Source organism: Lytechinus pictus, chromosome 2 (genome assembly GCF_037042905.1).
Source record: "Lytechinus pictus isolate F3 Inbred chromosome 2, Lp3.0, whole genome shotgun sequence".
NCBI lineage: Eukaryota > Metazoa > Echinodermata > Echinoidea > Temnopleuroida > Toxopneustidae > Lytechinus > Lytechinus pictus.
The window spans coordinates 851,356-879,327 of NC_087246.1; the positions used below are offsets into that span (position 1 = coordinate 851,356).

The 27,972-nt window shown below is 34.6% G+C and overlaps 1 protein-coding gene across 1 annotated transcript; it reads left to right on the plus strand.

The window, feature by feature from the left end:
• LOC129255050 (signal peptide peptidase-like 3) lies at nucleotides 1-26,222 on the plus strand. The gene is made up of 7 exons (XM_054893601.2): nucleotides 1-81; nucleotides 8,616-8,728; nucleotides 14,895-15,073; nucleotides 17,995-18,083; nucleotides 19,370-19,569; nucleotides 20,093-20,202; nucleotides 20,551-26,222. Exons 1-7 carry the CDS (start codon nucleotides 41-43, stop codon nucleotides 20,617-20,619), a joined length of 801 nt encoding a protein of 266 aa, XP_054749576.2. The 5' UTR covers nucleotides 1-40; the 3' UTR covers nucleotides 20,620-26,222.
• The last annotated feature ends 1,750 nt before the right edge of the window (nucleotides 26,223-27,972 follow it).

Here is a 27,972-nt window from a genome sequence, read left to right on the forward strand (position 1 = left end):
AGTACTAGCTACAGTAGCTTTTGCTTTTCTTCTGCTGCCAATGTGTCAGTATTTATTGAGGCCCTGCTCTTCAGGAACAAAGTAAGTAAAACAACAACAAAGTTACTTTCTAGCCCTGCTATTCCCAGATCTCCGGGAAGAAGCAAGAAGGATGAATAACTGTTTCATTCTATAATAGTTCATTTTGTATTTATAATCTAATACTGTATATTTTTAATATGATTTCGAAAATTGTATTGTTTGAAATGTTTATAACCCCGGTCGCAAGAACCCTCTTCCATTAATTTAGTTTTTTATTTACATCAGTGTAACTAAATCTTGTCAGAGGAAAAGTTATGGGGATACTGATGAGTATGTTGATGATGATGATGATGATGGAAATGGTAGTAATGATGATGATGTTAGATTCTACACAGCAAAATGCTGTTTGAAATTTATACAATGCTGTTTATTACATGAACCTCCCAGTAGTTGTTTAACAGTTTAAACATGGTCCCTGCTAAGAATGGTTTAAACAACCATGCACCCATGTATTATGAAAGCAAATTTCATAATCAAGAACTTTTGGTCTAAAGAAATAAGTATTGCATATCCTTTGGAGGAATGACTATTGGAGAATAATTGGAGTTACATGTAGTTGTTGGAGTATAGTTACCGGAACTTTATCTGTTTCTGGCAGGTGACTGGTGTGAATATGTGAAATTAATTTGTATTTAGAAACCTGAACAATTTTTTTTGGTGATTTACGAGTACCAGTATTGTGATTGGATGAATGTTTTGTCTCTGTAGGGCAGTAGACTTGAATGTGAATATTCCACAATGAAACATCTTTTGGGGGTGATTCACTTCAGCCTAAAATCTTCTCTTTTTTTGCTTTCATGTTAATTAGAGAGAGTTACAAAATATGTCTAATATTATAATTATAATAATATAATCTGTCTTGTAAAGAAGGGGAAATAGTATCTTATATTCACCCAACGAACCCTCCTAACCAATCCTTTGATCAAGTTCAGTTGATAGTTCTTTATACCTCCATGCAGCTGTTACACTGGGATAAAGTATCTTAGAAAATAAATTATTCATAGGACTCTTCTCAAATTCAAAGGTCAACAGCAAGATGGAGAAACAAAAAAGCCTTTGGGAAAATGGGACTGTTTGTGTGACTAAAACAGAAGCGGTATAGTGGTTTAAATTCATCCATGGTATCTTGCATTTCCTTCCTTGTTGGTTAAAGGGAAAATACAGTAGGAGTAAATGCCTCCCCCATCCCTAATGATGATTGAAAAATGAATAAAAGAATGAGTCAGTCAATTATATATATTCAAATTAAAAGGTAAATAAATTGATGAATCTATGATTCCAACAAAAGTATCGCCAAATCAATACATAAAAGACACATCAAGAAATTTCATTTGAGATTGACATTGATGCATTGTAGACAACTACAAGGCAAAGCATGTATTGCATTTCACCTTACCTATTAAATCTAGAGGATTCGATGTAGTATCTCCCTATGACTCAGACTTCCTGATTTACAAATGAAAGTACAAATTGTCCAAAGGATCTCTTGATTTAAAAGCCAATAGTTAAAATTTGTTATTTCTATTCTGTAAATGTCCCTGTGAAACCAAGAGTGGTTTGAATGTCGTCTAAATACACACCTTTTCCCTTTGTACATCTTGTATTATCTTGTATGTGGGGGCGTCGTGGTCTAGCGGTTAAGACTCTCTTCTTTCAATCTGAAGGACGTGGGTTCGATCCCAAGCCATGGTATGTTTTCCTTCAGCAAGAAATTTACCCCCATTGCGCTGCACTCAACCCAGGTGAGGTAAATGTGTACTGGCAGGAAGTAATTCCTCAAAAAGCTGTGTGTACTGGCATTGGTAGACTAGCTTATCCGGGGTAATATAGGAGCGCCTTGATCACCTAGCAAGGTGGATACGTGCGCTATACAAATCCTTTTTTTTTTATTTTTTTATTATTATTATTGTTATTATAATGTATCCATAGAGTAGAATGGGTCTGTGTAATACTAGCAATGTGAAATGATATTCTCATCCTTGTAATTCAGTATATTTGCTAGTGTACATATAATGCCTTCCATATGCTTATATTCACCTCCTGTAACTGATTTAATTGGGAAGTGAAATTATAATATCAATGATTATCTTCTATATTGTTGCGTATATCAATTACATATGAAGTTCTAACAAATGATGTTCCTTGTAAATGCTCCTCGTAGTGTTACTATTTTTAATTACTTACATTAACTCTTCATTGTTATTGGATTTTCTTTTGACTTGTTTGGGGTTTTTAAGGGGCATCTGAAAGCTCTCTGTAAGATTTATATTTTATATTTATACCAGGCTTCATGCATTTAGATTTTTTTTCAATTTCCCCCCGAAGAATATAAGGTTTTAGATTGTATCTCTTTCTCTCTCTATGCTTGTTTCATGATTTTATGTTTTCATTTATCTGAAAAATAAGTAATCAGTAGATTTACTCAAAAGGATATGGTCTTTAATGTGAGATACACTTTGAAAGTTGAGATTTTTGTTCAGGGGTATTGACCTGTGCTGCAGTCAGGTAGGGAAAAAAGGACAGAATTCTTTGATGGAAATAAAATGACGATAAAAGATTTGAAAAAGAGGACAACCTGGCCTACAAGCATGAAGATGGCTGACTGTAATTAGAATACAAAATGAGTTCTGAATAATTGAAGATGCTCAACCCCTTTTGTAGAATGTGGTTTTCTTTGTGAAAGTCTTCTCGTCATACCTTTAGGAGATGTTTTAGAAGAAATGTTTTGATATGTAACTGAAGACTCCTTATTCTAGGTACTGAGGCTAGTCTTCATTGCGTATCAATTTTTTAAAATCTGGTAATAATTGAATTATTTCTAAGTAATCGGAGAATCCATCCTCAAAGCAGGTACTCAGGAAATTACATTTTACCTTTTTTTTTTTTATAAAGGTACATGTAGGAAGGGGGAAGTTGTTTTATATTGCATGTTTTCAGGGCATTTGGGGAATGAAGAAAATATTGATTCAGAGATATACAATGTAACTAGACTACATTGATAATAAACTCTGAATTTATGTATCCATTGATCCTTGATATATCAACTTCATACATGTAGTGCATTCAAGGAAAGATATTTATTTTAAAAGATACCATTAGATATATTTAGCAAATACTTAAGAATTTGTTTGTTTGCATGAAATGTGTTTGATATAATTTATTTTTCTTCATTGATTGATTCCTCTTAATGTACCTACTTGAACTGTTTTTTATTACCATAATTATCTCAAAATGCCTTAATAAACCCATGAGACTAACCACATCTTGAACTTGAAGGAGTTGTTTGTTTTTCCACTGACATGTAAAACCACCCACTTTCCCCTTCTTTATTCTAACTAAAAATAGACTTGTTCTCTATTACAATACAGTTGTGTATGTATCCTATGGCTTCCTTTCTATGAGTAAAAGGGCAAACATTTTATTTGACTTTTTATTATTTTTTTCTGAATAATTTAGATTAAAGGAGATCTGGATATTAATTTAGAAAACTTCGTTATGATAATAAATTCATTAAAAAAAGTATGTAGTATACATGCATATAATGTGATTAGGGACCATTCATGGGTTACATTGATTTGACTCATTGTCATGGCTGTATACACAGACATTTTTCTGGGGTCAGGACGCGTACAAATTTTCAATGAAGCTCAAAAGCAAGGAAGAGAATTGACAGAGCTTCTCATTAGGGAGCTTTTGTATTTCCTAAAGTGAAATTGAAGGATTTCTTGTACACTTCTGGTGAATTTTGTGAAAAATTTCGGGGGGGGGGGGGGTGTGCTACTCCCCCTGAGGAATAGAATTATATTCCTGTAAATAATAGATGTCTGTGGATTTTGCAAGTAACTTATTTTTGTCTGTGGTATGACCTGATATTATTCCAACCTGCAAAGTTGTGAAAATTAAATCATTTTTGCCAGCTAAATTCCTAGTTACAAAACTCTTAATCAAGAGCCACAAAGGAGTATATTCCGGATTAATGTTATAACACCTTTCTTGGTCTCAGTCTATGGTCTAGAATTATGTAGAAAGGCCTTTAGTGGCATTTGTTTGAAGTGGCATTAATGGCCTTTTGTTTGAAAACTCTGACATTAGATTTGATAATCTATGATTATTAGAATATCACATTTCAAAATAATATTCTGACATGTGTCTGTGTGGTTTTAGGATGTGCAGTTGAACTCTTATCATTTCTTTCTGGTTGTACTTTTCTTTCTTTACATCCTTTAAAATTGTTTATTTAACATTGCTTTATCAGAATTGCTTTTGTTAGGTTAATTCCATGATTTCTTTTGGTATTCTATTTGAATGAATATCAGAAATAAGTCCATTGTCATCCCTCTGATTCTTTTGTTTTAAATGCTTTGGTTTGCTTCTTTTGTTTCCAATTGCTGCCAACAAGTTTACTTTATGTACTTTACTATTTTCTTTGGTAAAGGGGAAGGGATGATTCTTATGGTGCAGTCATATTTCATCTATGGCAGCCATAAGGCAAATCAAGAACAACATTTTTTGGTACCAGCAACATATCAGTTGTTTGAATAAAAATGAATAACACGGCTGCATGTTTTTGGCTCGCCATACGGCCGCCATAGGGGAAATGTGACTGCAGCATTACTACAATAGAGGGCTTTATTAAGGTGTACTGTACTCTATTCACAAAACTTAATTGTATTTTTGATGTACCCCCACTCCCCCCCCCCCCCCTCCCTGCCCCTTACGCATATACATTAACATAATCTTTCTGCTGGTATATTGAACATGGGATACATGTTTTGACATTAATCATTGTGAGTATTCTCACATGATAATAGATATATACTAAATCGCAGGGCAAGCTCAACTTTTCAATAGTAAAAACATAAGTGAGATTTTCACTTTTTCAGAAATATAAAACACTGAAAATTCATTCAACAGAACAGTGTCCCCCTGTAATATGGTTAAGCAGACTAGATGAAAGATTGTGAAAGGAACACATTTCAATTTTTTTTCCTCATCTTGATAATAAAAAAAATCTAGCCTAGAATTTGAGGTAAAGGGTTTGTCATTCCATGCCCATCCAGACTCATTCTGGTTAAATAGATATAAGGAGAGTGAATCAGAAAACATAAGGAAATGTGCCATTATAGACTTGTTCACAATAAATACTGTAGCCCTGCCTCAATTCTTCATTCACATGCATTGATGTACATAATACATTTTTGTATAACCTGATGAGATATAAATGTAGATGTACTCTCATCACAGGAATTTCTTAAATTATTCTTGAATTATTTAAATTAACTCAATCATAATTAGTCCTTTGAGGTTTCAAGAATCACCCGTCAGAATTCAACTTCACCCTTCTTCTTAATTCTTGTATTATTAATGTTATTTAGAGAAGTGTATCGATCAGATATTAAGTCTATTAAATGACCCCCAAAGTCACCATTCGAAAGACTTGTTGCATCTTAGTTAGTATCCAGGTTTGTATTCCCTGTATGTGATATTTCAAGCTGATATGAGTTGATAGACATTAATATCAATAACAGCTGATATGAGTTAATAAATATTATATCAATAAGGTTTTAATAATTCATGATGTGACTTGGCAGGTCCAAGTGCTTTATTATTACTCAGAGATCAAGATTGGGAGCTCTTCAATACAGTTTATTATTATATCCAAGTCATACAACATATCACATGCAGGAGTCGTGTTTTATGAAGGAGAGGATTTTACATAATGGAAATTAGGAGCAGTTGATACAAGTTGCCTCAAAATGAGGATTGTAGATTTTATCACGAGAGTAAATTTTACAATAAAAAATTTGGTTATTGTGGTATTTCAGCCCCTATCTAACCAAGATTCGAATGAAGAGGTCTCCTGTATTACGCCTAAATGTGAATGATTAAAAAAAACGGTGATCTTGTCACTTTAACTGCTTAAAGGTAGCTTTAGGAGATGTTTTTAATTTCCTGTATGGTCTTTGACTTTGAGATATATTGACATAAGTATTGCATTTAAATGTCAAATAAATTGATGAACATTGTATAATACACTGCACTGTTGACCGATATTAGTAAAACTGTCTATAAACATTTTCAATAATTAGAATTCTTAATCTTTATTGGAAAAAAATAAAACAATAGTATATGTATTTAGGGTTTTTTGTGTTCCTTGAAAGAGTTTGTATTGTGGGTCGTGAGCTGGTGCTGCTGATGATGCTTGAAGGAAGACTATCATTGAGATGAAGGATGTAGACTTTCATGACACTACTGTATATCAAGTTGAGATGAGTGTACATTTGAACATCAGGCAAGCAGAGGAAATAGAATAGGGTCATATCAATAACATGATTAAGGTTTTAGGCAAGATCTACCAAGATGCTTTCACATCTCCCTCTAATGAAATAACAATTCATATATATGAGAATATAAAAATGTAGCTTTAATTTTAGTAAATCCCCAAAATTTCATGTCACTATTCTAATTCATTATTGAATTATAAGAATGTCTGTCCCCCAAAATGGTTATGATGTGAAGAATATCTATAAAAAAATGTTTTCTCTTGGATAAATTTACCCAGATCTTACATCCAAATTTATTTTTGTTGTATGCCGGTGTATCACTCTGCAACAGGATTTTTTTCAGTGTGTACAGTACTTTGCTTTGAAACCAATTGGAGTGAAATAACAACATGAGCTTTATTGAGAATTGGGATGTGTGAAAGTTGCTGCTTCTAGAGTGGGAGGATGATAACCTTCCATGTGGTTTGGTCCTTGGTCAATGTAAAGTGTTGTTCTTTCCTTGACTACCACTCATAGAAGGTGACATTTGTGCCTTCTTTTCATCCATGAGAAAAACGTGTTATTTATTTTTTAATTTATTATCTTATGTTTGAATGCCCCCATCCCCTTCTCTCTCTCTTTCTCTCCCTCCCCATCTCTACATCCTTTTCCTTTTTTCGATCCAATTCCTGCACTATTTATCAGTCAAAACATCTTCTTAACTCCTTTTCTCATGACATTGACCTCTATTCACTTCATTGTAGGCCTAGTTTGTTGGTTTTGTGCATGTTCAGTTTATGCCTTCGTGACCTTTTTTCTGTTCTCCATCCTTGACACACATCAATGATTCAATGTTAATGCTCTAAAACATTCAAACTATTGCTATTCTTGTGTGGATTTATTGCCTTGATAGATGTATATGAAAGTGTTGGGAGAAAACTAATTTGAGTTAAGAGAAGTTGAAATTCAGACAGGTAAAAGTGATTGCATGGCTTCAATCAATTCATTGTATTCTTCCCTTTCATACAAGGTATCACTATACTCCTTCTAGACTAGACTATTTCCCTCTCTTCTTTTTCAGGTCTTCCTCTTTCTATTTCCGCTATATATTCAGTCATATCAGTATTAACATTTGTGTCAAGTTTATTATACATTGCATCCCAGAAAAAGGGAACCCATGCTCTTAGTTATAGGTAAATGATGTTTGATAGTAAATATACACTCATCATGAAGACCAGTTCTTCTCTAATCATACCTGATATGAAATTAAGGGAGTGTAAACATACTGTATAAAAATTGGTCAAAATTTATTTAGGATACACCCAACTTGCATAGAAAATGGAGTGCGTATTAGCATTTATTTAGTGTTCTTGGTTAGGTTTCACTGAATCTGTACATGAGTTTTGATGTATTTTTTCTTTGCAATTTATATATATCAAGTCAAATGGGTTTCCTTTTTGCTTGGACACACTGTATTCTGTCTGTACTTGAGTTTCCTGCTACATGTGCTGTTGTTGGTTTATTCACTTTTAAGATCTATAATGTTTGTGCTGGGTTTTTGTATGTTTTGGCCCTCTTTCCAGGTCATTTCACAGAAATCTGTTCTCTATCAAATGACTCAAATGTTGCTTCTTAAATGCCTGAATGTGTGTTTTATCTCTATAGCCTTCATGTTTGAATGAATGTTTACTGTATTGCAGGGCTCTTTTGAAAGGTTGGATGCATTTAGCATGGAGCTGTGTTTTATAGCTCCATGCCTTTAGGATATTTAAAAATAATTCTTTCATAATTATAATAATAATAATAATAGCTGGATTTATATAGTGCTTTTTGCCTGAGGGATATAAAGTTCTTGCTCTTATTACCGTGGCTTTAGCTCGAGCTACCATCAACGGCAATCAGTGCATGCAAGGAATTAATCCTGTTGGCGGTACCCATTCACCTCACCTGGGTCAAGTGCAGCACAGTGTGGATAAATTTCTTGCTGAAGGAACATATGCTATGGCGAGGATTCAAACCCACTACCCTTTGTTTGAAAGGCAAGAGTCAGAACCACTAGATTAATATTGGCAATATTCATTGTACCTGTTTTTTTTTCATCTGAAATTAAAGTATTGGCATTTTTAATACATTGAACTTGATTACTTGCATCTTGTAAAGTTATGAACACAAAAGTGTTCTTTAAAAAAATTGAATATGTAGGAAATCATAAAGACATTGTTGATAAAAGTTAATTCCTTATTTTCTTTCTCTTTTATCAATTATCTACAGAATTTCATTTGGGTGCTGTGGGAGATTCACTTCAGCGGAAATCATGTCGTTCTGTCTCTCTGTAATGCTTGTATTCCTGTGGGTAATGACAGGTCATTGGTTACTAATGGATGGTAAGAATGCTCTCAATTTAACCCCTCCCCCATCACCACCTCACACACACACGTATGCACGCACACCCACACTTTAGCGGAAATCATGTCGTTCTGTCTCTCTGTAATGCTTGTATTCCTGCGGGTAATGACAGGTCATTGGTTACTAATGGATGGTAAGAATGCTCTCAATTTAACCCCTCCCCCATCACCACCTCACACACACACGTATGCACGCACACCCACACTTTAGCGGAAATCATGTCGTTCTGTCTCTCTGTAATGCTTGTATTCCTGTGGGTAATGACAGGTCATTGGTTACTAATGGATGGTAAGAATGCTCTCAATTTAACCCCCCCCCCCCCCACCACCACCTCACACACACACACGTATGCACGCACACCCACACTTTAGCGGAATTCATGTCGTTCTGTCTCTCTGTAATGCTTGTATTCCTGTGGGTAATGACAGGTCATTGGTTACTAATGGATGGTAAGAAATAGAATGCTCTCAATTTAACCCCCCCCCCCACCACCTCACTCACACACACACACCCAGACACCCCCATGAGCTCTGCCATGACTGGTTGTTACTTCTGAATGGTAAGAATTACAAACAATATTTTCAAGAAACATCTTCTTGATTGCTACCTCCCACTCTGCCTAGAAGAGAAAGAAACTCACACACACACACACACCTTCACCCACAAACCCTCCCTCACACACTTCACTGAACACACTAGCTGGGTCACTTTGGTACAACTCGTTGAGTACCAGTACTCATGGATAGCAAGATTTACACTCAAAATCTTCATGAATACACTCCCTTCTTTGATTATCTCCTCCTACCTCATCTTCATTCACACCCACACCATGAATTAAAAAGGCTTTGGATGTTGCGGATCCGACACCCCTTTTGAGCCAACAAATCGGAGTCGGAAGACGGTGACTAGCATGGAATGTATTTCTTTATTCGTATACAACAGATCCCGTAGGTGGTGTATATACGCTTAGACAGACATCTCCATTATATAAGCCTCGCCCTAAACATGGCGTCGTTTACAAAGCCACGTCAGCATGCCCATATCTAAGCCGTCTAAGACATGGCTATGCCAACGCCAACACGTATAGCGCCCACTGGCAAACGGTCTTGTTGGCTGCTTTTTCAAGTGTGTCAATGGACTATAAAGTGGGTGTTGCCCGCCGTATCACTAAAAATGACTAACATGACTAACTGGTATTCGTGCAATCCTCTAACAAAATAGTTCCACTTTCAAATCAAAAACATAATTAACAATTCTGTGGAACTGATCAAATATAACAGTTGCGAATCAAGGACTCTACAATTTCATTAATACTGGTCCTAATGCAATAATTTCCATTATTATATTTAAGCAGAAATTATAACTCGTTACGGTTCGATTCCAATGACAATTTACTCGAATATTCAATTTAATTAATCCGCATTTAGAGCCCGGGTCTACAGTATCCTCAAAAATGGTAGTTTGACACTACAAGGCCTTCATTTTTTAGATCATCTCTTATAGTCAATACTACAATAACTAATTAATGCTCACTTAGCTTTATATAAACTGTAATTATTAATAGTGTGACTATGGTGTAATGTGATTGCTTCTAGGCATACCCAATAGCACCTCAGTAGATTGCTTGCTGATAGAGAATAAAGTCATATAATATTCATTGATTGATGCTCTGCTTTTACCCATGTCTAAGGCTTTGTTCACACATAGGTATGTTAATATAGACTCCTGAAATCAGATTATGTTATCTTAGACACAGTTAATATTTGGTGCATACAGCATCAGTTACTCTCTCAACATCCTATGTTTGAATTGGCTGCCATTTGTTGTTCTTTATTATTATAATTGTGGGCCATCCTGGGAAAATGGGTATTATAGGTGAAATTTTGGATTTTGGTTTTTTTATTTTTTCTGGTACATGGACACATGTACAATGTGTATACAAAATATTAGAGTCTAATTCATATTTAAATCAGAGATATGGCCAATTGAATCAGGGGTACCCCCCCCCCCTGCCTGGCTGTCTGGGTCGTCATGGTAGTCGGGCTTATTATTCATCTTTTCATGATAGGGAAATGTTGGTTCTTTTGTAACGCCCAACATACCTGGCATAGGCGAGGTGATCTTTTGTAGTGCAGACATAATTTTTATATATACACAGCTAGGCGAATACAATAAAACAAATTATTCTACATATTCAACCACACCCACACTAGAACCCACACCCACACACTCACATTACATGAAAAAAAAAAACCTTATGGAGACTATTTGTCATACTATATATAGTTCGTCATAGCGCGTAGTTTTAACATGAGAGGAGGTTCCCAGATCCAATGACCAGGGGAAGATGGGGTTGGGTTATTCATCTGATTTTTTTGTTGTTGGGGGGGGGGGGGCAGCTTATCATTTTTTTGGGGGGTGCCCACCCCCACAGGCGCCGCAGAACATTTTTTTGAAAATGGGAGGGGCTGTCCATGCAAACAAAAAATCACAAACAAATGGTAATTTTTTACATGTTTATACATGCGTTCTGGGGAATAAAAGTGGGGCCAAAGCCCCTGCCCACCTCCATCCTAGATTTGTCCCTGCCCTTAACCCCCCCCAAAAAAAAAAAAGAAGACACCACCATGCTGTTTGTCCATACTTCACTTTCTCGCAAAGTAAAATCTTTAAAAAATCATGCTTAAGCTTTGGAAAATAACCACAAACAAAATTCAATTTTGCAAAACCAAGTTTTTTCGGTGGCAATACACAATAGTGAAAAGCTGATGCGAGCTACATTTCATAAAGATTTAATATGACAGCAACTGATGAAATATCAACTTTCATTGAACTAGCGAATCAGGAAGCAGAAGGTTCACTGTTTTCATGGTAGTTTTCATTCGAGCAAGGGATCATATCCATATTTAATGAAATGGGCCACATTTGGTTTCTTTTTAGGGATGGGGTAGTCATGAAAATATATTTCACAAATTGCTGCCAAATTATCTGGATCACTGAAGGATTTTTTTTAGGGCACTTCGTTTGAAAAGAAGAATAAAACTGTGCATAAAAACTTGGCTCCACATATTAATACGACAGGTATTATAACTAACAAATACTCACAAATACATAGTCATCTTTTCTCTGCTACACTCTGTACACGTGTGTAATGATATGCGTTGTAAACATCTTATGCTTGAATAAAAAAATAATATCAGAGTTTAATTCTTGATATGGAAGAGACTACATACATTTACTCTCTTCTATGCAGCAGTATTAGCAAAACTCAGGAATGTGCATCGCTCTCCACTGTCCAAATTTGCACTAAAAATTATATAATACACGATAATCTCTCCTTAGTGTGTGTGTTTAACATTATCACAAACTTCTTAATACAGCAGCAAACTTACCACATTTCAATTTTCTACAATGACATCCTTCTAATGGGTTAGCAAACGTTACAAATTAAGTTTATTTTTTTTATCGAAAAACTTCAGAGTTTGTTCATTCAAAGTAAACATGTATTCATTGTTCAATTTCCTCTCCTACCGGGGGAGGCCGCGAGGTGCCTTGTCCTCATCTAAGATCTTTCCATATATCATATTCCCTCTATTTGGAAAATCCAGTTGATAGCTTATCTGGGAGTATCTGAGAGACTATGTCAGCAGGGTTCACCAAAGGGGATAATTTTCTTCCTCTGCATTGTTTGCTTTCTTCATGTTCCAGTCTTAAAAATGCCACGTTCCGATGACTCAAATCTACATGTTTGATGAATGCAATTGAAAAGTTCACCGATATTAATGTGTTATAAAAACAGTCACATTACACTCTCATTTCTTCATGATTCATGGACATTTATCAACAACATGATATTTAAAATACATTAACTTTTCACTCTTTGGCTTTGTGTAAATGTTACTTGTATTTCTAATAAAGGTGGAAGTACTCCCTGATGTCATATTTTTCTACCAAAAAAGATTTAACTATTGTTGGTTAAAAACATCCCTCCAAAATTCATGAGATGATCATATTTAAATGTTTAATTTGATGTATCACTTGCAAAAAGCTTTCTCTGCATGAGCTTTTATCCAAATTCTATATTTTTTTTCATTTTTTATTGTTTTTATCATTTTATATTTTTTCATATTTTCCATAATTCTAGATTTCATGTACTAATAGTGGTAAAATAAATGTTAAAACAATATCTTATAAAACGGCAATTAATTCGTGGAAAAATCGGTTACAACTGACATGATAAAGTAAAAACTGGCACACTATTTCCATATAAAATATGGATAAAGCATGGAAAGCTACCTGAAGCTGTGGTAATGGTGAATCCCATAACAGAGTCTTAAAGTACTTCTTGAAGGGCTGCTGTCAGCTGTATGTTGGTTCTGAGATGTCTTGTCCTCACTGCACTAATATAGTTGCTCTGTAGATCCCGTGCCTTTAACATGTTTAACACAACGAAAGAAAACAAGGCCAATTAGTTAACAAATTTTCAGAGTTAAAGTTTATTTAAAAAAAAAAAAATACTTAAGAAAAAAAACAAAAAAAAAAACAAGTAAAACTATAATTTATTTTTATTTTCAAAAATATGTCTTTTCATTTTTTTTTATAATATTGAATGATTTTGTGTAGAAAGTTGGCGAACCTCATGTAATGTAGCTCGACCAGATTGTAGAAAAAAATAAGAAATACCCCCCACACCCGCCCCCAAAATATATTGTTATTTTTTAATAAATTTCTTATAAATTGTGACAATCTGGTTTCTAGTTATAATTTCGATATCATTTGCACAGCTTTGGTGAAGTTCATACCAAATAGACCCCACCCCCTCCGAAAAAAAAAAAATTTGAAATCAGAAGTCCGACAAATAAGAATTTTGTTAGAAGAGGGGATTTGAAAAATGTCCATAATTAACCGATTTACAAGGGTACTCCGAGCTGAAAATAATTTCATCAAATGTAAGCAAATGCTGCAAATTTCATCAAAATCTGATAACAACTAGATCTAAAAGGGTTTTTCATGCATTATAAAAACAGTTATATGCACGTCTTAAAAAATATTCGTTAGATGGGCTGATGATGACACCCCACTTTAACTTTTCTTATAACAAAACATGAAATCATACTTATTTTATTTGGTCATACGTGTGTGAATGATATGTCACCTTTTTGCATTAATTAATATCTAGTCTTGGAGGGGGGGGGGGGAAAGAACAAACAAAATTTCATGTAACAAGGTGAGACATCTTTGCATCAGTTTGTCAAGTAAATTCATAAAAGCATGCATAGAACTGTTTCACCGAAATCCATATCTTTAAATTATCATAGCTCTTTTACTCCTTGTCCAATTTTGATTTTTTTTTATATACATTTTTTACAAACTTGTTGCATGTGATAGATTTAACTTAAATGGTTACAAGTATGTAACGGAGGCCTATCTAAGTACGTGCAGATCTAGATCTAGTTGATAGCCTAGGCATACATAAGTTAGATCTTAAAAAGGCCGTCAAAGTCCCGGACAAATACCGCGAATCGCTGCAGCAGTCGCATGTAATTTGACGTTTAAAGTCGTTCCTAAAAAAAGCTCTCTCTCGATCGATCCACATAAACACGCAACACAAAATTCACATTCACGTGTTTAGTTGCCATGTTCCTCGCATCGCAATTATCAATGAATTTAACAAAACAACTCAATCTGCAACATCATTTAACTTACCTTCATGGATTTCAGCCAAGGGAATTAAATTCAATCAACATGTATCCGAACCCGCCACCAAATATATCGAGCCGATATCAACAGTTCTGAAAAATAAAAATGCGCCTGACATTTTTTTTTATTTCCCGCGGGTTGTTTGTTTTGTTTTTCCTCGCGACGCGCGCCAGACAAAAGTTTGATGACACGCGTATTTAAATGACGTCCTAGCGCATTTATTGTCTCTCACCAATAGTCTGGTTTTTGCGCGACGCCACACAATTATTATTTTGCATATAGTGGTAATATGTTGCAAAAACTTATTCATCAAAAGCTGGTTTTTCTCAGGGATTTGAACATACTGTAGAACATTATAAAAAATATATATATATATATACACTGTAATATAAAACAAATTATGTTTTGTAATATACTTTTTTTCATTTTCTCCAACTACTATAGCTCTTGCAATGGGTCTATGTGTTACTATGATAGCTTTTGTTCGTTTGCCGAGTCTCAAAGTCTCAACATTACTCCTGACCGGACTGCTCATCTATGATGTGTTTTGGGTCTTCTTCTCTACGTATATATTTAATGCTAACGTCATGGTGAAGGTAGCAACCAGGCCTGCAGATAATCCTGTAAGTTGTATTTTTTACTTAGATACATTCTCTTTAAGAATGAGTCCAATTTGATATATATTGATTCTGATAAAAGCAGACAAATTGAAGGAAAATATCATTGAAGATTCGATGGAATCCATTGTAGAAGAAAACTGAATTCATATGAATATTCCGAGACGTTATTTTGCGTTGTCGCATACAAGCAGCTCCCCATATCTTTTGTGATATAAATTCCATAAATTTGGTTCAGTTTTCAAATTTTTGTAGTCCAGTCATGATATAGTTATTGTTTGTAAAATTACAAGGCACTTTGTGAAATATCCCTCAAGGACAATAATTATTAATCTCTACTGTCTTCCAAATGTTACTTTTAATCATTGTGAAAAATTAGCTACAGGTGTAGATCATTTTCACATCCTTGTCAACCAGGGTATTCTAAGCTATCAGCAATAATTATTAAACTCTTAATCCTGATACTATATACAGTGCGTCCCAGAAAAAACGAAACCGAGATTTAGCGATGATTTATCATAACTTAATCATAAATAAAATAGACAAATGACCTACCAATGTAAAGCTTAGAATCTCCTCTTTCATCTGGTATTACATTCACGCATGATTGAGCAAAAACAATTCGAAGAAAGGATGCCAAAAACTCATTTGGCGGGGGGTATCTGAATTTCAAAAAGAAAATCACATGACTAAAAAGTTCAATATCTTCTCTTTTATTTGATACCTAAATCACAGAAAATGGTCAAGTAGTAAAAAAGTTATGATCCCTCGAAACAATGCTTGTATTTCCATAATTTCATTAAATAAACGTGTTTTCACCGGTTTCCCACAGAAGCTATCGCACGGTAACAAAAGACTTAATGCATGACTGATCGTCAACAAAACGGAGTGTCGAGTGAGTTTGAACGCTAGCCTGTAAAACCTCTTCATTTTATGAAATTATTGAAATTCAAGCCTTATTTCAATTAGCCAGAATTTTGTTATTTCTTGACCATTTTCTGTAATTGAGGTATCAAATTAAAGAGCAGATATTGAACTTTTTAAAAATGTGGTTTTCTTTTTAAAACCCAGATACGGCCCGCCAAGTGACTTTTTGGTATCCCCTTTTCAAATTGTTTTTGCCCACTCATGCGTGAATGAGAAATAATCTAAGTAGTTTCAGATGAAAGAGGAGATTCTAAGCTTTAAAATGGTAGGTCATTTGTCTATTGTATTTGCGATCAAGTTATGATAAATCATCGATAAATCTCGGTTTCGTTTTTTGTGGGACGCACTGTATATCTACAAAGTAAACCTTTAGCAATATTTATGGAGAAATTTGTTTGTGGGTTGTATGTATTTAATCTCTGGATAATAATTGTTGTCATGGATTTTCTTTGGGACACGTCCAATATGAAATTCTTTGAAAAAAGTCAACTTTGTTTGATAGAAATCACCGGGCTTTAATCAATTAATAAAATAGCTGATAAATCACAATTTTCATTCTTTGTGTAATAGAAAAATGGTCTCATCCAATTAAATATAACAATTAGGTAGCACTTAACAGCCATTTCAATTTGTAATTACATCAAGACCTATGATAGAACCACAGTTGGTATGAAAAAAAAATGATAGCCTATCATTTTGGTATAGGGCCTTAGCCTACCTATAGTGCCTTGAGCTCTTTCACAAAAGTAGAAAATTATTGTAGCTTGTTGGTGGGTATTTTTTATATTTGATGGCAGTCTGTATGTTATAAGAGTTAAATTTATATATTACATAGGTTATTTTGATTTAGATCGGTGATAGGTCAACATGTTATCATAGCTGCAAGGATCGCATTTGTTATATTCTCTTTGTTTGAATTGGATGTCACTTCAGTGAATATAACATTGGTAATGAATTGATAAAATATGGAGGAATGTTATATTCAATTATTATTTCATCACTAAACAAGTCTTGGGATTGATTCATAAAGTTACATGTCAATGTTGGATGCCTGAGTTTTAAGACTAATTTTTTTCTACGACTAATTTTTCTTCTTTTACTTTCCTACATCCACAATAATGTACATTTCTTTATATTATGGTTGATATCCTTACTTGGTTTATTTTCCTTTCAATCGTGTGCGTTTCCTATTTTGTACATATTTGCAATGTTTTTTATATTATTGTGGAAATAAATGATTTGATTTGAATTATTCACGACTTTATGCTCTACTTTATGCAAAAATTTACACATGACATATGCTATTTTTTGTGTGCTTAAAGATTATTGCCCTACAAGAATTTTAATCTGATATTATCAGATTTCATCTTATCAGCAATCATATTGATTGAGAATCTAATTTGGTAGCCCAGAATGGGTCACCAATCTTACTGAAAGTCAATTCTTGCATTACTTATAAACAGCTTTATGAAACACAACCCTGGCAAGATATGAGTTCAAATCTTATTTTCTCTAGCACTGCAGGTGAAAATAACGATTGCTAGAATTAAGGGATCCCCTTTGCCTGTAGGCTAAGAGCAATGGAAGATTTTACATTGGTTTTAGACTCAGCTTTTTGTAGATGATTGTTGAATATATCCACCTGCCATGGAATAGTTTTTATGAATAATACTGATAATAAAAAATGCCATTGATTATGAAAAAAAATTATAGAAGCCCTGGTATAGGTCAAGTTAATGTGGTATTTGATCAGAAAGCAAGTTGTATAATTAAATCAATAAAAGGAGAGTAAGGATCATCCCTAAAACTTCAATATTTCAATGAATGATAGTTTTAAGAACATTGTCAACAATAAGTGTATGAATTGTTTTACCAATCAAGGTGAAGTTTAGCCCAGCAAAACATTCATATAAATTATGATGGCATTCTCTTTTTCTCTTTGTCTCTGTATCTTCTCCCTTTCTCTGTCCCCCTCCCTCCCTCTAATATGTCACTATTAGGTTGGTATCATGGCTAAAAAATTCAATATTCCTGGAGTTGCTCGTGATGCACCTCAGCTCTCTCTCCCTGGGAAACTCATATTCCCAAGGTAAATATTAATTTATTAATGTTTGTTTCTAATCATTTTATTATTTCATGATGTAGAAGATTGGATGATGTAATGGTCATATGGCTGTTTAATGGTTAACCCTTTCCTCGTTAAATGGAAAGGAATTAATTGGAATTAGTCTCTTAAAGGAATTACCTACCAAATCAATTACCAGATTTTCTTTCTTTTTTTCTCCCCTCTTGTTTCAGCAAGAATGTTGAAATTAAAAGCAGTTGCAAAGTATTCTTTACACATTTGTGTGAAGCCCTTATATTGATCAAGATAATAATGTGAAATTTCTAAACTACCATAAATTATGGTAATGGTGATGATTATTAAATAATGTGAAATAATATTCTGAGGAGTTTTTATCTCAGATTTATCATATTCACCACCCCCCCCCCCCTCAGAATAAAAAATATATAATAAAAAAAAAACATAACATTAGAAAGTAATGGCATGAAAGTAACTCACAGGGAAGTTAGTTAGGATAGGGGACAATGATTTGACCTTGTCCATAATTTTCAAGGCATACTTTCCTAAGAGTAAGTATCCTTGTGGGATAGTTCCTCCTGACAGTGTTCACACAGATAAGCTTTTCTTATGTGAACAACAATCAGTTCTGTTTGAATGTCCTGGTTTGGTGAACAGTGTGATCATGCTTGTGATGGGTTTGCAATTACATTTTATTTATTCACTCTCTTTCTCATACATAATACATTCAAGATAGAGATGAGAAGATGGCAATAAGATGACAGTAAATCCAGAATGTAAATTAGAAGACGAGAGAAGTGTGACCTTTGATGGTTATTGAAGCTGGGCTGTCAAGTCAGAATTAACTCCCTGACAGTTAAATGATATTAGGCATGACAAAATAAGTGTCTCCTGAATTTTATATTGATGATTTAGTTAATGATTTGTAAATTAAAAAAAACATCTCTACCAGATTGCTCAGTAAACCTTAATGTTAATTTGAAGCTCAACATATTGTTGAGGCAGACCAATCATCTAAAACTACTGACTTCCTCTGCTCGTCTTTACCTTTACTTCCAACGAGGCTTCAGACTATGAAGATGGGTGACGGTTGTTTTACACTACCCCAGGGCTATCGTGTGATAAGAGTTGATTTGGGTCACCCAACGATATTGATATCATAGATCTAAAGAAAATGGCCATCTATAATTACTCAACCTCCTACGAAATGACCTACCATCTTACGATTAGAAAATCCTCATTGAATATAATGTTCTCAACTTCAACCATCTTTCATTCATTTCGTTTGACAGCATGCACAACTCAGGTCACTTCTCGATGCTTGGTCTGGGTGATATTGTCATGCCTGGTCTTCTACTATGTTTCGTCATGCGTTATGATAATTACAAAAGGCAACAGACTGATACCGTTGCACCTGCTCCTATCTTACCACCAAACGGCATAACTCAAAAACTTACATACTTTCATTGTTCTCTCGTCGGTTACTTTGTAGGTAAGTCTTAAAAGCTATTGCCTTTTACCGTAATTCTAAAGGGGCATGAACTAAAGGAGCTGTACCACATAGTGAATTTCCTGCTATAATAGTTTCCTTGACAAAAACTCTCTTTTCTTATGAAGCTTTTCTAAAGTAACTTTAAAAATTTATGACATATCCCAGATTACGTATACATTTAATATGTTCAATTAAAGATTATGTAAATCCTCATGGGTAAATGAAATGATCCACCTTTTTGTACATCTGACCCTCTTTTTCTCTCCAATCTTCCTTCGCTTTATGAACTCCTCAAGTTACAAACATTTTCATAAGAATTAGAAGACATAGAAAACAGGAAGGTCTCACATACAGGGGATGGGACATGTATACTTGATGGAATTAGCATCATAAGTTTTTACCAGTACACCCTTTACCTCCATTCAATTAAAGAACAGTATCAAAAGTTACATGATGGATGATGCAGTCGAGATCCTAACCTATATAAACTGAATATGTCAGTTTGTCTCATTTCTTGACGTAGGATTATTAACAGCAACGATATCATCAGAGGTCTACAAGAACGCCCAGCCAGCATTGTTATATCTTGTTCCATTCACGCTACTCCCATTGCTTATAATGGCTTATCTTAAGGTACGTCATAATCTTCATCGTAATGTTTGAGGGTAGAGATCCTTAGGGGGTGGAATGTTATCATATTTCTTTAATATATTCTTCAACATCTCAAAGCACATTCTCCTGTGGTAATGTCTCTTCTATAGCACTGAACACTTGATACTAAATTTATCATAAATGCACAGTGTTATCCTGCTGCCAACTCCATAACATTGATCTAATTGATCATCCTAGGATTAGCAGTCCTCATCCTGGTGAGCCCAATCCAAGTCACTCAGACTTTCTTTCTGACGATCTGTAAATATGTTGTTCAGTTATGTTGAGACTGCTTTGAAATAATGTCATTTCTGTTTGTCTCCCTCTCAGGGTGATCTTCGTCGCATGTGGCATGAGCCATTTATCAAGAGCACACAGAACAAGTACATGGAGGTATGACAGGAGAGTAACAAACTGCACGTTGTGTAAATGAACTCAGATGGGAAATGAGTGCGCATGGAAAGTGAATACGGATTGATGGAAGATTCCATCTTGGATTCAGAAGAAATGTTTGCTGGAGTAAAGTGAAATGTTGAAATGGACAGAGCGTGAAGATGCACTTGTCAATGTCGCTGGTCATCGCTAGTCTTTGATCAAGAATGTATCTCTGTATATTAGTAAGATCAGAGATCGGACGATGATGCCATATCTAAATATTCTTTAGTTTCACGTTAACAAGAACCATCGCTTCGCTTCTTGCTTTTGTCTAAAAAACTTGACTCAGTAGCCACACTTCAGGGAATGTCTGGATCTGTTGCAATTGGTTGGATGTAGTTTTAGAGTCTTCTGTCCGAGAAATATTGAAAAAGGGCAGGGAAAATGAAAGTGGTCGGTTTGAATGCTTCAAGTGAGAAAAACATTACAATTGAAAGTTCGTGGACAGTGAGAAACATTGTTATTAATGTTTGATGTAGATGCAGTGACGGGTACGACCATGGTTTGCTTAACTGAAATAATATGAATTTAATAGAATGCGTTTGAAAAGACTTTATGAAAGAGTGATGGATCATTGTTGGGAAGAGGATCATGGGAAGGAGAATCATGACTAGCCGCAACCAGTGATGTCATCATCTATCAATGTATATGCAAGATAACGTAGAATGATTTTGATTGGTGTATGCTAAGCTTTGATTAGCTCATGGTATTGGTAAAAACTTTAATTGGGTGCCTGTGTATTCAAGGGTCAAACTATGTACATTGGTAGAGAGGTTTATGGGCGGTTAGCGAGAATACTAATCATACTGGATTATAAATACAAAGAGCTTTTGAAATATATGTACGAAATTATGTTGGTGTTCCTTATGTGAGCACCATATGATGTATAATCATTGTGGCATATAAAAGTTACTGTATGACAATCTGGTAGCTTCAGCTTCAATAACAGTATCATTCATAAATGAGGTTCAAATCCTGGATAGTATCAACTTATGTAAGTGTACTAAAATGAGTGTTAATAAGAGCATTATGCTCATATGTGTGTGCTGAAATCAAGCCAATAATTGGACCATAACATGTTAATGAGTGCTCTTGGAAAAGACTTAGTATTATTTGAATTAACTACGTTTTAATCCTATTTATGAATTCAAGCTCTCGATCGTAGATGTCACTTTATGTAAAATGATTTTGTAAAAGTTTTGATCAAACTGTTTTCAAATTCTGTCATCCTGAATTTACTTTTCATTCTCTGATTACGAGAAATTTCAAATTCTCTTTCTCTCTTTGGATAAAAATAAAAAGTTGAATTTTTACCAAAAGATCAAGCTACAGTTTGATTCACAAGGGAATTAAAAGGTAGTGAGACAAAAGTAATATTGACTTTTCTCACCCTTATCATCATGACACCAAAGCATAAAATCTACCAGTGAGAATAGGTTTGATTGATAGATAGAATGCATTAGTGTATCAGCAATCAAAATCAAGCTTTACATATTTTCTTCCTATACTATTGTTCCTTTCAAATATTATTACCAACTCATGATTGTGCTTATGTGTGTTTGTCAATTGTGGTTATGTAATTAACTGGTCCAAAGGTAGTAGAATTTGCTTAGAAAAGATGACAAAGTCTATTAACCCACTATCTTCACATCATTAATTAATTCCAAAGAATCAATCATTACTGTCATCAAAGTTTTTAACATGAGTACTTTCTTCTTACATACCTGTATGCTATGAAAAAAAAACAATGATCGGTTTTTGTCTCACCTGCATAGCAGAGTGAGACTAAAGGTGCCGCTTTTCCGACGGCGGTGGCGTCAACACCAAATCTTAACCGAAGGTTAAGTTTTTGAAATGACAGCATAACTTAGAAAGTATATTGTCCTAGTTCATGAAACTTGGCCATAAGCTTAATCAAGTATTACTGGACATCCTGCCTGAGTTTCAGGTCACATGACCAAGACGAAAGGTCATTTAGGGTCAATGAACTTAGACCATGTTGGGGGAATCAACATCAAAATCTTAACCTAAGGTTAAGTTTTTGAAATTACAGCATAACTTAGAAAATATATGGACCTAGTTCATGAAACTTGGACATAAGGTTAATCAAGTATCACTGAACATCCTGCATGAGTTTCACGTCACATGAATAAGGTCAAAGGTCATTTAGGGTCAATGAACTTTGGCCGAATTGGGGGTATCTGTTGAATTAACATCATAGCTTTGAAAGTTTATAGATCTGATTCATGAAACTTGGACATAATAGTAATCAAGTATCACTGAACATCCTGTGCAAGTTTCAGGTCACATGATTAAGGTCAAAGGTCATTTAGGGTCAATGAACTTTGGCCAAATTGGGGGTATTTGTTGAATTACCATCATAACTTTGAAAGTATATTGGTTTAGTTCATAAAACTTGGACATAAGAGTAATCAAGTATCACTGAACATCCTATGCGCATTTCAGGTCACATGACCAAGGTCAAAGGTCAATGAACTTTGGCCGAATTTAGGACTGACCGAGGATTGACCAGAGGGAGCGCACTTTTCCACAAAACTTGACAAGAAAAAAGATGTTATCACCACTCACTGGCTATATTTTCTCATTAATATAATATGACAAGCAAAAAGAGAAGAAAGGAACGTCTGTGGGGGGGTGCACGAAGGCCCACTGCTCTTCCCCCCCCCCCTCTCTTTCCCCCTCTCTCTCTTTCTCCTCCTTTCTCAACTTCCCTCATTTTGGACATATGAATGATATGTTATTGTCATTTGTTTTATTGGACGGACACGTTATTGCCATCTATTATTTATTTGTATTATTAGATTAAAATGTTTAGAATATGAATGTTTTAAGAACAGAGCAAGACTTGAAGCATTTACATTTTTTATTTTATTTTCTCCAATTGGTTTATGGCCTTTTCTCATAGTTTTACAGATCTTGGAATCTTGTTAAGATTTGAGAGCATTGGGTGATTTCAAGTACGGTGTTGAAATCTGGTGTTGGTGTTGTGACAACACCAACACCAGCCACAACACCGTACTTGAAATCAGGCTGGTGTTGGGATTGACCTCGGAAAATATGACGTATTTCCGGCAGTTCGTGTTGAATGCTGGTGTTGAATGTCGTCTGCTGAACCCAGCACTGCGGCTGGTGTTGACGATCTACGTGCAATATCCCCATTCACCAACACCAACCCCCCGGGGGGGCCACTTCCATTGACGAGTGGATACCATGCGCGACCATGGGGTCTCAAAAAGCACCCTAAACACGTATTTTCCATATTCTGAAAATGCACCCTTTAACACTTATTGGCGTGTGAAACCCTACCCTTAACAAGTATTGGAAACAAAACAATACTCTTGGCAAGTATTCGAAATGAACCCCTAAACAAGTACAGGAATATTTTGTCACGGGTCCTTCGGTCGTTGGTTTTACACATCATTTGCTTTAGTACGACCCCACCTTCCACACCTCGTGCAAATCGGACTCTAAACAAAAAGTGTTGGGGCAAAAAGGACATCCTTTATAAAACATTTTAAATTTGTTTTATCATCCCCGCAAATTTGACCCTAAACACGTAACTTTCCTAGCGAAATAGATATCCCTTTTCATTATTTTTGTGTTTTTGACACCCTTATCACGTTACGTACGTAACGTGCCCTATCTTGAAAAAGACATCCTTTTTACGTGTTTTTTTTTTGGTCGCGCATGGTATCCACTCGTCAATGTAAGTGGCCCCCCGGGACCAACCCCCAGGGATTGGGAAAATCATGATTTCAAGTTCGGTGTTGGTGTTGGCAATCTCAAGCTCGTGAACAGGCGGCGAACACGATGAAACATCCCCGTAAAATTAGCTTTTACAGTTAAGATGAGTACAAATCATTTGAGCTGTATATATTTTGATGAAGAATAATGTTCACTCTTTCGAATTCTTGAATTAATTAAAACATTGGTATTCTGTACGATGAGAATTTAATGCATTTCTCTCCGATTTCATTTTCGTCGTCGAGACTTCTCGCGTGAACTTGAGATGATTTAGCAGCGCAGCGCAGAGGCGTGACGTCATGTGCTATCGATAACGCAATCGGTATGATCGTATCATTCCTCTGAACCCAGCTCGGTGTTGGAGCTCGGTTCAGCGGCCTTTTTACGCTCTCAACACCAACACCGAACTTGAAATCACCCATTGTATCTTACCATTGAACGGCTAGTAAGGGGTTTCTCTTTTTCTAAACACTTTACCAAAATGTGTATTTCCTCTGCTTTTATCATATATTCACCATTAAATCATTAGACTTATTTCCCTAAAAATACATTATTTTACTTTGATTTGTTAGATTATGTTCTCTGTAAACTTCTAATTCAAAGTTCAGTTGCATCGGGACTGCTCAAAAAAGAGTTGTGATTGAACCAACCAATATTTTAAATATACAAAAAGCCATTGATGTCATAATTCTTCCTGTATATGCACTGTCTGTATGTAAACAAAGAAGAGAATGGTTATTGATTTTTAAAAATGGCACAGTACAGGGTGTTACATTTAGACTTTCAAAGAACCTATGTATTCCAAGTTAGGATTGAATTAATCATAACTGCTTGTAATACAGGGTCTAGTAAGAGAAAAACACTCATGTAATATTTCATACAAGATTATCCTAACATTGCTCATCATTCTCTTCTAATGTTTTCTTAATGCTTATGGGTTTCATTTCTTTTCAGATTTTGATCAAGGTAATGCCTACCAAGCCTTGAAGAAATGTAACAGAGATGTTTATCAATCATAAATTACACTGCAACATGTTGATTATACATGAACAGTTGTAATTGATTCAATATGATTGTGACTTTCTATCAATGGCTGCTCTACAATAGAGTTTGCAAGCTTGAGATAGAAATTAAGGGATACCATTCATCTGGGATTAATCACAACTCCTTAATATATGGAGAGTCATGAACAATCATGTTGATTTGATTTAATATGGTGATCCTTCAGGCTTCTCTATCAATCTGATTTGATTTAATATGGTGATCTTCTAATAATGACCTTCAGGCTTCTCTATCAATCTGATTTGATTTAATATGGTGATCCTTCAGGCTTCTCTATCAATCTGATTTGATTTAATATGGTGATCCTTCAGGCTTCTCTATCAATCTGATTTGATTTAATATGGTGATCCTTCAGGCTTCTCTATCAATCTGATTTGATTTAATATGGTGATCCTTCAGGCTTCTCTATCAATCTGATTTGATTTAATATGGTGATCTTCTAATCATGTTGGTGGTAAATAGTATAGCACTAAATGTTGCACTAGTGTGAATCTCAAGTAGTCTTTATCTTGTAGTTTTTGTACTGTATAAAATATTTAAAGAAAAATGATGGTATATAAATAAATCCAAACTCAGCAGTATTTGTGGATGGAGATCATGTAATCGATGGGTATAAATATTTTTTCTTTTATGATCATTGTTGACAAAATGTGGTTGTGTGCAGTTTATATGCCCAAACTTACATACACCCAGTGAAAATAAAATGCTGATCTTGAAAATGTGTCACAAAATAAAGAAATGGTCATCTTGCTTGTTTAGTTCAGTCTTTGTTTCACCCATGAAAATAAAATAGATTTAGAAAGAGAAAGGATGATAAGAATATTAAAGAAGGTAGAGATGGAAGGTGAGAGACATGTGGAGTGGGTAAGAGTAAAGTAAGAGAAGTGGAGGAATGGTAGAAGGGAAGGGAGATAGTAAAATAGAAGAGATGGATAAAAAAGTAAGGGGGGAAGAGGGAGAAATGGGAGGCATGGGGAAGATGAAAGTCTGCATGTGGATAAATTTATTTTTTTTAATGTAGTTTTTCATGTACACGTGTGTTTGAATGAACGCCTAATTTTTTCTAGAGTAAGGAATTTACTTAACACCGCTATTTTATCCTAAACTTTAATAAATGGAAATGCTATAGGCATTATTGGTACCTGTTAATATGCACTCTTTTAAAATGAATTATCCTGTCATTCTTCATGCTGGACCGCAAGTCAAAGTCTGATTTCCATGACGGATGTTGCAAATAACTTATACTTGTAAGTTTCATCCAACGAGGCTCAAGGATTTGTTCCCCTTCAAATTTCGAGGTTATTTTAGTTTTATTCTTCACTGCACAATCATCAATTATAAATGTAAATTTTAGTATGTGTAAAGTTCACAAACAAACATATGTATATTAAGCCCGTCTCACACAGCGATCCGATACGACTTATTTTATTTTATATATCACATTTTGCATTAAATATGATAGTTCCAAAAATATTTGAAGTTCGGCATAATGTGAGGAATAATGAAATCATAAGCTTGCTTTACGGCAAGCCCTGTTGGAGTAAAGTCAAAATCGGCTTCAAGTCGCAGCCGATGATGACGTCATTATGATCTGGAATTGAATTTGTTTTTATTCCTACATTGAGGCTCGAACTACATTGAATTTTTATTTCAGTAGTCCTACAACTATTCTGACCTCTGATGGCTAATACTTCATTGGTTGGAATGTTCATGTCAAATGTCTTTGAAAACGAATCGCATAGTGTGAGCTGGGCTTTATATGTAGACCTAATATAGATATATATATATATACAATGAATATAATTTAGGAATGCATTCAATTGTAGAACATAGCATTAGAAATAAAGAAAACGTCTCCTTGATAAATATTACCACTGAAAAAAGACAACTTGCTCAAAAAAGCAACAAAAAAGAGGCATAGTAATAATTAGTACAAAATAAAAAAATTAAACATATATTACATTATACATGCTCATTCAAATGATTAGAGTAACACAAAATAAGACACATATATGATAAAAGAATAGAAATATCAAATAATAATTATACAGTCAAGAGGGAGCTTTTTAAGAGATTTTCAAAAATAAAGTTAGATTTACGTAGTACTGAAATCAAAACCAAAGCGGAAAGTTTATTTGATGAAGGCTGAAGAAAATTTAACTAAATGAAAATCATTATTTTTTTTCGAGTGTTATAGTATTGCTTTTTATCTGAAACATCTGTTAAACAATCAATTTTGGAAATCAAAAAATCTATGCAATCCTCAGCATTATGTGTGTTGTTCGTTTTTGTTTTCTAAATCACAAGCGAAGGCCAGAGCTCCGTCACACAAATACAACAAAATTCTGTTTGATAAATGGCTATTAGTCTTTTGTATAAATTGCGCTAACAACGATCCTGATTAGGTATTGCAACTTTTTCGATTGATTACTGTTTCTATTTTGTGCAATTTAGACTTTCATGTCATGTAGTTTGCTCTTAATTGTAGAA